The sequence below is a fragment of the Nansenia antarctica genome (assembly GCF_963989245.1).
Source record: "Nansenia antarctica genome assembly, chromosome: 11".
Classification (NCBI taxonomy): domain Eukaryota; kingdom Metazoa; phylum Chordata; class Actinopteri; order Argentiniformes; family Microstomatidae; genus Nansenia; species Nansenia antarctica.
In genome coordinates this window covers 301,826-316,825 of record NC_137681.1, presented here as the reverse complement: position 1 = coordinate 316,825, position 15,000 = coordinate 301,826, and the positions used below count along the sequence as shown (strand labels likewise).

At 42.1% G+C, this 15,000-nt stretch overlaps 1 protein-coding gene across 1 annotated transcript in view; it reads left to right on the top strand.

The window, feature by feature from the left end:
• The window catches only part of LOC308167442 (phosphatidylinositol 3,4,5-trisphosphate 3-phosphatase and dual-specificity protein phosphatase PTEN-like), a gene marked incomplete at its 3' end in the record, with an annotated part of 30,812 nt that overhangs the window by 3,411 nt on the left and 12,401 nt on the right, over positions 1–15,000 (top strand). The window contains exons 2-3 of the mRNA XM_080541860.1: positions 372–456; positions 9,320–9,364. Of these exons, the coding sequence (XP_080397986.1) occupies positions 372–456; positions 9,320–9,364 (130 nt within the window). The remainder of the gene's footprint in view (positions 1–371; positions 457–9,319; positions 9,365–15,000) is intronic.

Genomic DNA, 15,000 nt, shown 5'->3' with positions numbered 1-15,000 from the left:
TTGTTTCATTTGCTTAATAGTAACGTTGTGTTGTTCTCTCTTAATGCATCATACCTGCTTGTGAAATAGGTGACCTGCTTCAGACGGTCAACCTTCAGTACCTGTAGGCTGACTTCATCATAACGTGTTGTGGTTGTGGTCGAGGGTGCCATGTTGTCGTCCTTTGTTCAGTTTTATTCGTCTGTCATCCTAGCGGGTTTGTCTAATCTCTTGTTAGAAGATCTAACATGTCTGTCAGAGCAGCAGCCACACTGAGGTCTGACCCACATGAAGCAGGAAGTGGTGTACTAGAATAGGTGTGTGACTCCTCCTGCTGTCACTAACCGCTCCACAGACAACCTTCCCGCTTTCCTTGACTCTCCCGCACTCAGATATTTATCCCAACATAATTGCTATGGGCTTTCCTGCAGAAAGACTCGAGGGTGTCTACAGAAACAACATAGATGATGTCGTGCGGTAAGTAGGCCTCTACCTCGCCTCCTGACGTGCTGCATGCCCCCGTTAACCACCACATGGAGCGCCTCTCCTGTCCCCGTTAACCACCACATGGAGCGCCTCTCCTGACATGCTGCATGCCCCCGTTAGCCACCACATGGAGCGCCTCTCCTGTCCCCGTTAGCCACCACATGGAGCGCCTCTCCTGCCCCCGTTAGCCACCACATGGAGCGCCTCTCCTGCCCCCGTTAGCCACCACATGGAGCGCCTCTCCTGACATGTTGCATGCCCCCGTTAGCCACCACATGGACATGCTGCATGCCCCCGTTAACCACCACATGGACATGCTGCATGCCCCCGTTAGCCACCACATGGAGCGCCTCTCCTGACATGTTGCATGCCCCCGTTAGCCACCACATGGACATGCTGCATGCCTCCGTTAGCCACCACATGGAGCGCCTCTCCTGACATGTTGCATGCCCCCGTTAGCCACCACATGGACATGCTGCATGCCTCCGTTAGCCACCACATGGAGCGCCTCTCCGTTAGCCACCACATGGAGCGCCGCTCCGCTCCCGCAGGAAGGAGATGCTTGTCAGTAGTGAGGGCAGTAGCTAACATCTCCACACCCAAAACAAAACATCACCTCCCTCATTCTCACAGTTTAGCTGCAGTGCTTCTCCTTATCCATGCTGTTAGTCCCCTGGTGCTCTGGTGTAGCTAGCCTGTCCTGGTCCCCTGGTTCAGGTCAGGTTAGGATGGTTCAGGGCAGGTTAGGATGGTTCAGGTCAGGTTAGGATGGTTCAGGGCAGGTTAGGATGGTTCAGGTCAGGTTAGGATGGTTCAGGTCAGGTCAGGATGGTTCAGGTCAGGTTAGGATGGTTCAGGGTTAGGATGGTTCAGGGCAGGTTAGGATGGTTCAGGGTTAGGATGGTTCAGGGCAGGTTAGGATGGTTCAGGTTCCCCCCCCCCCCATGTGTTAACTGAGACCCCAACCACCTGTGAACTTCACCTGCCCCCCACACACACACAGACACACACCCCCCCCACACACACACACACCCCCCCATGGTGTATTGCCATACACACATACATACGATGTGTTTCAGTGTAACCAGGTTAGACAGACAGACAGACAGACAGACAGACAGACAGACAGACAGACAGACAGACAGACAGACAGACAGACAGACAGACAGACAGACAGACAGACAGACAGACAGACAGACAGACAGACAGACAGACAGACAGACAGACAGACAGACAGACAGACAGACAGACAGACAGACAGACAGACAGACAGACAGACAGACAGACAGACAGACAGACAGACAGACAGACAGACAGACAGACAGACAGACAGACAGACAGACAGACAGACAGACAGACAGACAGACAGACAGACAGACAGACAGACAGACAGACAGACAGACAGACAGACAGACAGACAGACAGACAGACAGACAGACAGACAGACAGACAGACAGACAGACAGACAGACAGACAGACAGACAGACAGACAGACAGACAGACAGACAGACAGACAGACAGACAGACAGACAGACAGACAGACAGACAGACAGACAGACAGACAGACAGACAGACAGACAGACAGACAGACAGACAGACAGACAGACAGACAGACAGACAGACAGACAGACAGACAGACAGACAGACAGACAGACAGACAGACAGACAGACAGACAGACAGACAGACAGACAGACAGACAGACAGACAGACAGACAGACAGACAGACAGACAGACAGACAGACGATGTGTTTCAGTGTAACCAGGTTATACAGCAGGTCAGGTTAGGATGGTTCAGGGTTAGGATGGTGTAACCAGGTTCTACAGCAGCTGCAGAGAGGTCAGACACTGCTGGTGTGCTGCTACTGCACTTAAACATCGTGCAGCACGTACAAACCCCTCAACTCCATGACTGTACTATACTATATATACTATACTGTACTATACTGTATATACTATACTATACTATACTGTATATACTATACTATACTGTATATACTATACTATACTATACTATACTGTATATACTATACTATACTATACTGTATATACTATACTATACTGTATATACTATACTATACTATACTGTATATACTATACTATACTGTATATACTATACTATACTATACTATACTGTATATACTATACTATACTATACTGTATATACTATACTATACTGTATATACTATACTATACTGTACTATACTGTATATACTATACTATACTGTACTATACTGTATATACTATACTATACTATACTATACTATACTGTATATACTATACTATACTGTATATACTATACTATACTGTATATACTATACTATACTATATATACTATACTATACTGTACTATATATACTATACTATACTGTATATACTATACTATACTATACTATACTATACTGTATATACTATACTATACTGTATATACTATACTATACTGTATATACTATACTGTACTATATATACTATACTGTACTATACTGTATATACTATACTGTACTATACTGTATATACTATACTATACTATACTATATATACTATACTATACTGTATATACTATACTGTACTATACTGTATATACTATACTATACTATACTGTATATACTATACTATACTGTACTGTATATACTATACTATACTATACTATACTGTATATACTATACTATACTGTACTGTATATACTATACTATACTATACTGTACTGTATATACTATACTATACTGTACTGTATATACTATACTATACTATACTATACTGTATATACTATACTATACTGTACTGTATATACTATACTATACTATACTATACTATACTGTATATACTATACTATACTGTACTGTATATACTATACTATACTGTATATACTATACTATACTGTACTGTATATACTATACTATACTGTATATACTATACTATACTATACTATACTGTATATACTATACTATACTATACTGTATATACTATACTATACTGTATATACTATACTATACTATACTGTATATACTATACTATACTGTATATACTATACTATACTATACTATACTGTATATACTATACTATACTATACTGTATATACTATACTATACTGTATATACTATACTATACTGTACTATACTGTATATACTATACTATACTGTACTATACTGTATATACTATACTATACTATACTATACTATACTGTATATACTATACTATACTGTATATACTATACTATACTGTATATACTATACTATACTATATATACTATACTATACTGTACTATATATACTATACTATACTGTATATACTATACTATACTATACTATACTATACTGTATATACTATACTATACTGTATATACTATACTATACTGTATATACTATACTGTACTATATATACTATACTGTACTATACTGTATATACTATACTGTACTATACTGTATATACTATACTATACTATACTATATATACTATACTATACTGTATATACTATACTGTACTATACTGTATATACTATACTATACTATACTGTATATACTATACTATACTGTACTGTATATACTATACTATACTATACTATACTGTATATACTATACTATACTGTACTGTATATACTATACTATACTATACTGTACTGTATATACTATACTATACTGTACTGTATATACTATACTATACTATACTATACTGTATATACTATACTATACTGTACTGTATATACTATACTATACTATACTATACTATACTGTATATACTATACTATACTGTACTGTATATACTATACTATACTGTATATACTATACTATACTGTACTGTATATACTATACTATACTGTACTGTATATACTATACTATACTGTATATACTATACTATACTGTACTGTATATACTATACTATACTGTATATACTATACTATACTGTACTGTATATACTATACTATACTGTACTATATATACTATACTATACTATACTGTATATACCAGGGGTCGGCAATAGGCGGCCCGCGGGCCATTGCTGGCCCATCACCAATAATATTTGGCCCAGCAGAATATTTTGAGAATCCACTTTTTTTTTTCTTTTTTTTTTTTTACAATATCGGACCGACAGTCCCACATATAGCGCCTATAATGTCCGAATAGAGAATCTACCTCCACCTGAATAATGCTTATTGTACTTTTATCCATGTTGAGAGTGAATGACACAGGGACAGACAATCAGGCAGCGGGGTGCACCGAAGCGCACTGACGCTGAACCCCTCATAGTGAATCATAAGTAGGTGGACAACGTGTAGTGCTGAAATAGCCGTGTGTGGTTTGAAAAAAATAACACCAGCTCAGTAAATAATTCAAACGTAATGTTTACGTATATGTGACTGCAACACACATATGAACAGTAACAAAGCAAATTCAGTTTAATATTCTGAAAAACATTGACAACAAAATCGGTGAAAAAAAGAAAAGAAAGAAAAGTAATCCGCTTATGCGAGGGGTGGTGGTGCATAGGCCTATGCTCCTGAAACGACAGAGCAAACACGCTATTAGGGATAATAATTACAATGAGCCATTCATTCAAAATATAAAAAATACAATTAGGTTATTAAATACAATAACGACAGGCTTGGTACTCACTTAATGTGAAAAGTGTCATCTCCCATCGGTCAGTATTTGCTTGATATCTGGTTATATGGACGTCACTTTAATCCGCAGGCAGTTCTCAAGTTTTTTTTTGCATCAATCGATTCCTCGTGCGTCTTTATCACATTCATTGAGGAAAAGGACGACTCGCATGTATAGAAAGGGAACATTGTGAGCACGGAAGATGTGAGTCTCACAACGGCTTTGCGTTGATGAAACCAGGTAGGATGAACATTATAGTTCGCTGTCCATTCCTCTTTAAATGCCCTGTTTTCACCGTCAACTTTCCTCTTTACACCTTTGGAGAGTGACATGATGTTTCTCTTGCTAGTTAGCAGGTTAAATGTTTAGCTAACTTCACCCGGCAGGCAAACAACCAATCCAATAATAATGTGACCTTGTCTGGGAGGAGGGGGGAATCATTCAGAATGAAAGTATGTTAAATAATTATTAGAATAAGCTAGGCTGCGCTACATCGTCAGTCCACACATTTATTATTCAAAACTATGGAAAAGGGTGAAACTACGTTTCAACGTTGTTGAGAATCACAACACAAACTTGCTAGTCAAGCCAAAATACTGCAACGTAATGGATTGGACTGCTACCTAGTTAGCTACAACACTACTTTACATTGTTACCTAGTTAACTACAACACTACTTTACATTGTTACCTAGTTAACTACAACACTACTTTACATTGTTACCTAGTTAACTACAACACTACTTTACATTGTTACCTAGTTAACTACAACACTACTTTACATTGTTACCTAGTTAACTACAACACTACTTTACATTGTTACCTAGTTAACTAGAACACTACTTTACATTGTTACCTAGTTAACTACAACACTACTTTACATTGTTACCTAGTTAACTACAACACTACTTTACATTGTTATCTAGTTAACTAGAACACTACTTTACATTGTTACCTAGTTAACTACAACACTACTTTACATTGTTAGCAGGCTCACAAAACAAGCTGTGTTAGTTGACTAGCGATGTGTACATTTTTCGAAAGAAAAGTCAAAGCATTAGAACGTGTCACATTTTTTAACAATCAATTACTTATGAATGAATGAATGAATGAATTAATGGAATGAATGAATGGTCTTTATTGTCATTGCTACAGTACAGGTACCAAACAACGAAATTTAGGAGGGGTGGCTCCCCTGGTGTTAGGAAAAAAAAAAAAAAAAAAAAAAAAACAAACCTTCGGGCCCGCCATCTAGTGGCTCCAAAAAAAATTGACCCGAGGCCAAACCTAATTGCCGACCCCTGGTATATACTATACTATACTGTACTGTATATACTATACTATACTGTACTGTATATACTATACTATACTATACTGTATATACTATACTATACTGTATATACTATACTATACTGTACTATATATACTATACTATACTGTACTATATATACTATACTATACTGTATATACTATACTATACTATACTGTATATACTATACTATACTATACTGTATATACTATACTATACTATACTGTATATACTATACTATACTATACTATATATACTATACTGTACTATATATACTATACTATACTATACTGTACTATATATACTATACTGTACTGTACTATACTGTACTGTATATACTATACTATACTGTACTGTATATACTATACTATACTATACTGTACTATATATACTATACTATACTGTACTATACTGTACTGTATATACTATACTATACTATACTGTACTATATATACTATACTATACTTAGGGATGCTCCGATCTGGATTTTTGGGGCCGATACCGATCACCGATTTTTTTCCTCAAGATCAACCGATACCGATACCGATTTTTTTTAAAATACATAACTGTAGGCCTACTGACTGGATAGCCTACATATTTTTTGCTTTTTAGACAAACGTTTTGATCCATTAGGCACCAAGCAAACGCAGACCCATTTTTATGGCATAGTAAAGGTCTGGCCTATCACCCAGTTAGGGCCTGAAGCCCAAGTCAGTCGATATGGCTGTATAAAAGACATCATAAACGTGGCCTTCATGTTTTACATACTGTTACGTCCTCCTATGTTTTCTGTTCAGTTATCTGTCTTCCCCAGGAAAAAAAAAAAAAAAAAATAAATCGGTTTTTGCGATCGGCCATTTTTGCCGATCACCGATCGAGTCATTTGGAGTGAAATCGGCCGATTTAAATCGGTGGCCGATAAATCGGCGCATCCCTAACTATACTGTACTATATATACTATACTATACTGTACTATATATACTATACTATACCGTACTATATATACTATACTATACTATACTATATATACTATACTATACTGTACTAGGGGTGTAACGATACATCGATTCACATCGATGCATCGATTCATTGACTAACGATCTGATTACATCGATGCAATGTAAAAATATCGATCTATATCGTCATCTTAAAGATACACCTTTATTTTGAAATGGCACATTCTGCGTGACTGTCACCATTTCCGTGCAGCGCGCGACTAGCAGCGGCAAATTACAAAGTCAAAGAGCGCTGCACACTGTGTGTTCTGCATTTTGTGACTGCGGCGGAGAACAGCGAAGCGGTTTTAGCTGCGACTGCCAAGCCCGCCCACGGCCGACTGTGATTGGTCAATGCTCTAGTCTAGCCGACTGTGATTGGTCAATGCTCTGGTCTGTAACAAAGCATCTGTCTTATGAATGGGCAAAGGCTGCAGGTTGGACCTTACTTACTTTACTCCGGTTTGCTTGTCCAATTTCATTGGATAAACCTGAACAAAATTCCTATTGATAAAATCTACAGGTAAATCATTACTCCCGTAATCAGTGATCTAACATGACTGTCCAAGCATAGCCTTACCTTTCACCAATCAACACATCATATCAGATCAGTGCTTCCTAGAGGAAGTGTGATGGATGGCCCTATATTAAAAATGATCCTGACCTGCGTTCAGAGCGTAGTGTTTTGTCTCCTGAACATGTTGATCAGTTAGTTTTTTTGAAGAAAAACCTCCCAAAGAAGAACACTGGAGGATATACTTATTATATAACACTGGAGGATATACTTAACTTATTTTGGTTAAGAAGAATGTATATAAGATGTATACCTGGAAGAGCTCACAAATAAAATGGTCAAATAATATTCTAGTTGTTTTTGTGAGTTGATAATTGTGTTAGATTGGCATATGATATCGCGTCATATCGATCATATCGTCATATCGATCTTGAATCGAATCGAATCGAAATCGTATCGTGACTGACATTGTGATATCGTCAAACATTGTATCGTCGTACAAACAAATCGATATAATATCGTATCGTGATGAAGCTGCTGATTTACACCCCTATACTGTACTATATATACTATACTATACTATATATACTATACTATACTGTACTATATATACTATACTATACTATACTATACTGACTCAGCCATTTCTAAAGGACAGCCAATGTAAGACTCTGCTAATACAGAGCAGAGTTAGCAGTGTCATTATACAGTAGTATAGTAGTGTTGTCATTATACAGTATTATAGTAGTGTTGTCATTATACAGTATTATAGTAGTGTTGTCATTATATAGTAGTATAGTAGTGTTGTCATTATACAGTATTATAGTAGTGTTGTCATTATACAGTAGTATAGTAGTGTTGTCATTATATAGTAGTATAGTAGTGTTGTCATTATATAGTAGTATAGTAGTGTTGTCATAGTACAGTATATAGTAGTGTTGTCATAGTACAGTATTATAGTAGTGTCATTATACAGTAGTATAGTAGTATAGTACTGTCATTATTTGAGCTGCAACATTTACAGGAAAAGCGCTTTACAAATTAAAGTTATTAGCTAAGTGAAGCGTTACTGACCTGGGATGGGAACACCAGAGCAGTAGGCTTAATGTGTTATAATGTGTTATAATGTGTTATTAATGTGTTATTAATGTTATTAATGCTTTATTACTGAGCTGGTCTGAGAACCCCTGCATCTCCCTGTGACACTCCGTCATTACATCACATTTGGTCTTTACTGATTTACTGATTTACTGATTTACTGATTTAGGGATGATTTAAGTTTGTGTTGAAAGGTTCAGATAGACCAAAACCAGCAATAAATGTGTTCTGGAAAAGTAATTATTCTCTTCTCTCTCTCTCTCTCTCTCTCTCTCTCTCTCTCTCTCTCTCTCTCTCTCTCTCTCTCTCTCTCTCTCTCTCTCTCTCTCTCGCTCTCTCCTTAGGTTTCTGGACTCGAAACACAAAAATCATTACAAGATATATAATCTGTAAGTGGCTTTGGTGTCTGACTGTGTCTGCGTGTGTCTGACTGTCTCTGTGTGTGTCTGCGTGTCTCTGTCTGTCTCTGTCTGTCTCTGACTGTCTCTGACTGTCTCTGTCTGTCTCTGTCTGTCTCTGACTGTCTCTGTCTGTCTCTGACTGTCTCTGACTGTCTCTGTCTGTCTCTGTCTGTCTCTGTGTGTGTCTGACTGTCTCTGACTGTCTCTGACTGTCTCTGACTGTCTCTGTCTGTCTCTGACTGTCTCTGTCTGTCTCTGACTGTCTCTGACTGTCTCTGACTGTCTCTGACTGTCTCTGTCTGTCTCTGTCTGTCTCTGTCTGTCTCTGACTGTCTCTGACTGTCTCTGTCTGTCTCTGTCTGTCTCTGACTGTCTCTGACTGTCTCTGTCTGTCTCTGACTGTCTCTGTCTGTCTCTGTCTGTCTCTGACTGTCTCTGTCTGTCTCTGTCTGTCTCTGTCTGTCTCTGACTGTCTCTGACTGTCTCTGTCTGTCTCTGACTGTCTATGACTGTCTCTGTCTGTCTCTGTCTGTCTCTGACTGTCTCTGACTGTCTCTGACTGTCTCTGTCTGTCTCTGACTGTCTCTGACTGTCTCTGTCTGTCTCTGTCTGTCTCTGACTGTCTCTGACTGTCTCTGTCTGTCTCTGTCTGTCTCTGACTGTCTCTGACTGTCTCTGACTGTCTCTGTCTGTCTCTGACTGTCTCTGACTGTCTCTGTCTGTCTCTGACTGTCTCTGACTGTCTCTGTCTGTCTCTGACTGTCTCTGTCTGTATCTGACTGTCTCTGTCTGTCTCTGTCTGTCTCTGACTGTCTCTGACTGTCTCTGTCTGTCTCTGACTGTCTCTGACTGTCTCTGCGTGTGTCTGACTGTCTCTGCGTGTGTCTGACTGTCTCTGCCTGTCTCTGCCTGTCTCTGCCTGTCTCTGCCTGTCTCTGTCTGTCTCTGTCTGTCTCTGACTGTCTCTGTCTGTCTCTGACTGTCTCTGACTGTCTCTGTCTGTCTCTGTCTGTCTCTGACTGTCTCTGACTGTCTCTGTCTGTCTCTGACTGTCTCTGTCTGTCTCTGACTGTCTCTGACTGTCTCTGTCTGTCTCTGACTGTCTCTGTCTGTCTCTGTCTGTCTCTGACTGTCTCTGTCTGTCTCTGACTGTCTCTGACTGTCTCTGACTGTCTCTGTCTGTCTCTGTCTGTCTCTGTCTGTCTCTGACTGTCTCTGACTGTCTCTGACTGTCTCTGTCTGTCTCTGTCTGTCTCTGTCTGTCTCTGTCTGTCTCTGTCTGTCTCTGCCTGTCTCTGTCTGTCTCTGTCTGTCTCTGTCTGTCTCTGACTGTCTCTGGCTGTCTCTGTCTGTCTCTGACTGTCTCTGACTGTCTCTGACTGTCTCTGTCTGTCTCTGTCTGTCTCTGCCTGTCTCTGACTGTCTCTGACTGTCTCTGTCTGTCTCTGTCTGTCTCTCTCTCTCTCTGTCTCTGTCTGTCTCTGTCTGTCTCTGTCTGTCTCTGTCTGTCTCTGACTGTCTCTGACTGTCTCTGACTGTCTCTGTCTGTCTCTGACTGTCTCTGTCTGTCTCTGACTGTCTCTGACTGTCTCTGACTGTCTCTGACTGTCTCTGTCTGTCTCTGTCTGTCTCTGACTGTCTCTGACTGTCTCTGTGTGTCTCTGTCTGTCTCTGACTGTCTCTGTGTGTGTCTGACTGTCTCTGCCTGTCTCTGACTGTCTCTGTCTGTCTCTGACTGTCTCTGTGTGTCTCTGTCTGTCTCTGTCTGTCTCTGACTGTCTCTGTGTGTGTCTGACTGTCTCTGTCTGTCTCTGACTGTCTCTGTGTGTCTCTGTCTGTCTCTGTCTGTCTCTGACTGTCTTTGTGTGTCTCTGTCTGTCTCTGTCTGTCTCTGTCTGTCTCTGACTGTCTCTGTCTGTCTCTGACTGTCTCTGACTGTCTTTGTGTGTCTCTGTCTGTCTCTGTCTGTCTCTGTCTGTCTCTGACTGTCTCTGTCTGTCTCTGTCTGTCTCTGACTGTCTCTGTCTGTCTCTGTCTGTCTCTGACTGTCTCTGACTGTCTCTGACTGTCTCTGTCTGTCTCTGACTGTCTTTGTGTGTCTCTGTCTGTCTCTGTCTGTCTCTGTCTGTCTCTGTCTGTCTCTGACTGTCTCTGCGTGTGTCTGACTGTCTCTGCCTGTCTCTGACTGTCTCTGACTGTCTCTGTCTGTCTCTGTCTGTCTCTGTCTGTCTCTGTCTGTCTCTGACTGTCTCTGACTGTCTCTGACTGTCTCTGTCTGTCTCTGACTGTCTCTGACTGTCTCTGTCTGTCTCTGTCTGTTTCTGACTGTCTCTGACTGTCTCTGTGTGTGTCTGACTGTCTCTGTCTGTCTCTGACTGTCTCTGACTGTCTCTGACTGTCTCTGACTGTCTCTGTCTGTCTCTGTCTGTTTCTGACTGTCTCTGACTGTCTCTGTGTGTGTCTGACTGTCTCTGTCTGTCTCTGTCTGTCTCTGACTGTCTCTGTCTGTCTCTGTCTGTCTCTGTCTGTCTCTGTCTGTCTCTGACTGTCTCTGACTGTCTCTGTCTGTCTCTGTCTGTCTCTGTCTGTTTCTGACTGTCTCTGACTGTCTCTGTCTGTCTCTGACTGTCTCTGTCTGTCTCTGACTGTCTCTGTCTGTCTCTGTCTGTCTCTGTCTGTCTCTGACTGTCTCTGTCTGTCTCTGTCTGTCTCTGACTGTCTCTGTCTGTCTCTGTCTGTCTCTGTCTGTCTCTGACTGTCTCTGTCTGTCTCTGACTGTCTCTGACTGTCTCTGTGTGTCTCTGTCTGTCTCTGTCTGTCTCTGACTGTCTCTGCGTGTGTCTGACTGTCTCTGCCTGTCTCTGCCTGTCTCTGTCTGTCTCTGTCTGTCTCTGTCTGTCTCTGACTGTCTCTGACTGTCTCTGTCTGTCTCTGACTGTCTCTGTGTGTGTCTGACTGTCTCTGTCTGTCTCTGACTGTCTTTGTGTGTCTCTGTCTGTCTCTGACTGTCTCTGTCTGTCTCTGACTGTCTCTGTCTGTCTCTGACTGTCTCTGACTGTCTCTGTCTGTCTCTGTCTGTCTCTGTCTGTTTCTGACTGTCTCTGACTGTCTCTGTCTGTCTCTGACTGTCTCTGTGTGTCTCTGACTGTCTCTGACTGTCTCTGACTGTCTCTGACTGTCTCTGACTGTCTCTGACTGTCTCTGTCTGTCTCTGTCTGTCTCTGACTGTCTCTGTCTGTCTCTGTCTGTCTCTGTCTGTCTCTGACTGTCTCTGTCTGTCTCTGTCTGTCTCTGACTGTCTCTGTCTGTCTCTGTCTGTCTCTGTCTGTCTCTGACTGTCTCTGACTGTCTCTGTCTGTCTCTGACTGTCTCTGACTGTCTCTGACTGTCTCTGTCTGTCTCTGTGTGTCTCTGTCTGTCTCTGACTGTCTCTGCGTGTGTCTGACTGTCTCTGCCTGTCTCTGCCTGTCTCTGCCTGTCTCTGCCTGTCTCTGTCTGTCTCTGACTGTCTCTGTCTGTCTCTGTCTGTCTCTGACTGTCTCTGACTGTCTCTGTCTGTCTCTGACTGTCTCTGACTGTCTCTGTCTGTCTCTGACTGTCTCTGTGTGTCTCTGTCTGTCTCTGACTGTCTCTGTCTGTCTCTGACTGTCTCTGTCTGTCTCTGACTGTCTCTGACTGTCTTTGTGTGTCTCTGTCTGTCTCTGTCTGTCTCTGTCTGTCTCTGACTGTCTCTGTCTGTCTCTGTCTGTCTCTGACTGTCTCTGACTGTCTTTGTGTGTCTCTGTCTGTCTCTGTCTGTCTCTGTCTGTCTCTGTCTGTCTCTGTGTGTGTCTGACTGTCTCTGTCTGTCTCTGTCTGTCTCTGACTGTCTCTGTCTGTCTCTGACTGTCTTTGTGTGTCTCTGTCTGTCTCTGTCTCTGACTGTCTCTGTCTGTCTCTGTCTGTCTCTGTCTGTCTCTGTCTGTCTCTGTCTGTCTCTGTCTGTCTCTGTCTGTCTCTGACTGTCTCTGTCTGTCTCTGTCTGTCTCTGTCTGTCTCTGACTGTCTTTGTGTGTCTCTGTCTGTCTCTGTCTGTCTCTGTCTGTCTCTGTCTGTCTCTGTCTGTCTCTGTCTGTCTCTATCTGTCTCTGACTGTCTCTGTCTGTCTCTGACTGTCTCTGACTGTCTCTGACTGTCTCTGTCTGTCTCTGACTGTCTCTGACTGTCTCTGTCTGTCTCTGACTGTCTCTGTCTGTCTCTGTCTGTCTCTGACTGTCTCTGTGTGTGTCTGACTGTCTCTGCCTGTCTCTGACTGTCTCTGTCTGTCTCTGACTGTCTCTGTCTGTCTCTGACTGTCTCTGTCTGTCTCTGACTGTCTCTGACTGTCTCTGTCTGTCTCTGTCTGTCTCTGACTGTCTCTGACTGTCTCTGTCTGTCTCTGTCTGTCTCTGACTGTCTCTGACTGTCTCTGACTGTCTCTGTCTGTCTCTGACTGTCTCTGTCTGTCTCTGTCTGTCTCTGACTGTCTCTGACTGTCTCTGTCTGTCTCTGTCTGTCTCTGACTGTCTCTGACTGTCTCTGTCTGTCTCTGTCTGTCTCTGACTGTCTCTGTGTGTCTCTGACTGTCTCTGTCTGTCTCTGTCTGTCTCTGACTGTCTCTGACTGTCTCTGACTGTCTCTGTCTGTCTCTGACTGTGTCTGTCTGTCTCTGTCTCTGTCTGTCTCTGACTGTCTCTGTCTGTCTCTGACTGTCTCTGTCTGTCTCTGTCTGTCTCTGTCTGTCTCTGTCTGTCTCTGTCTGTCTCTGTCTGTCTCTGACTGTCTCTGACTGTCTCTGTCTGTCTCTGACTGTCTCTGACTGTCTCTGACTGTCTCTGTCTGTCTCTGACTGTCTCTGTCTGTCTCTGTCTGTCTCTGTCTGTCTCTGACTGTCTCTGACTGTCTCTGTCTGTCTCTGTCTGTCTCTGTCTGTCTCTGACTGTCTCTGTCTGTCTCTGTCTGTCTCTGTCTGTCTCTGACTGTCTCTGTCTGTCTCTGTCTGTCTCTGTCTGTCTCTGTCTGTCTCTGACTGTCTCTGACTGTCTCTGACTGTCTCTGTCTGTCTCTGTCTGTCTCTGTCTGTCTCTGACTGTCTCTGTCTGTCTCTGTCTGTCTCTGTCTGTCTCTGACTGTCTCTGTCTGTCTCTGTCTGTCTCTGTCTGTCTCTGTCTGTCTCTGTCTGTCTCTGACTGTCTCTGACTGTCTCTGTGTGTGTCTGACTGTCTCTGACTGTCTCTGACTGTCTCTGGCTGTCTCTGTCTGTCTCTGACTGTCTCTGTCTGTCTCTGTCTGTCTCTGACTGTCTCTGACTGTCTCTGACTGTCTCTGTGTGTGTCTGACTGTCTCTGACTGTCTCTGACTGTCTCTGGCTGTCTCTGTCTGTCTCTGACTGTCTCTGTCTGTCTCTGACTGTCTCTGTCTGTCTCTGTCTGTCTCTGACTGTCTCTGACTGTCTCTGTCTGTCTCTGACTGTCTCTGACTGTCTCTGTCTGTCTCTGACTGTCTCTGTCTGTCTCTGACTGTCTCTGTCTGTCTCTATCTGTCTCTGTCTGTCTCTGTCTGTCTCTGACTGTCTCTGACTGTCTCTGTCTGTCTCTGTCTGTCTC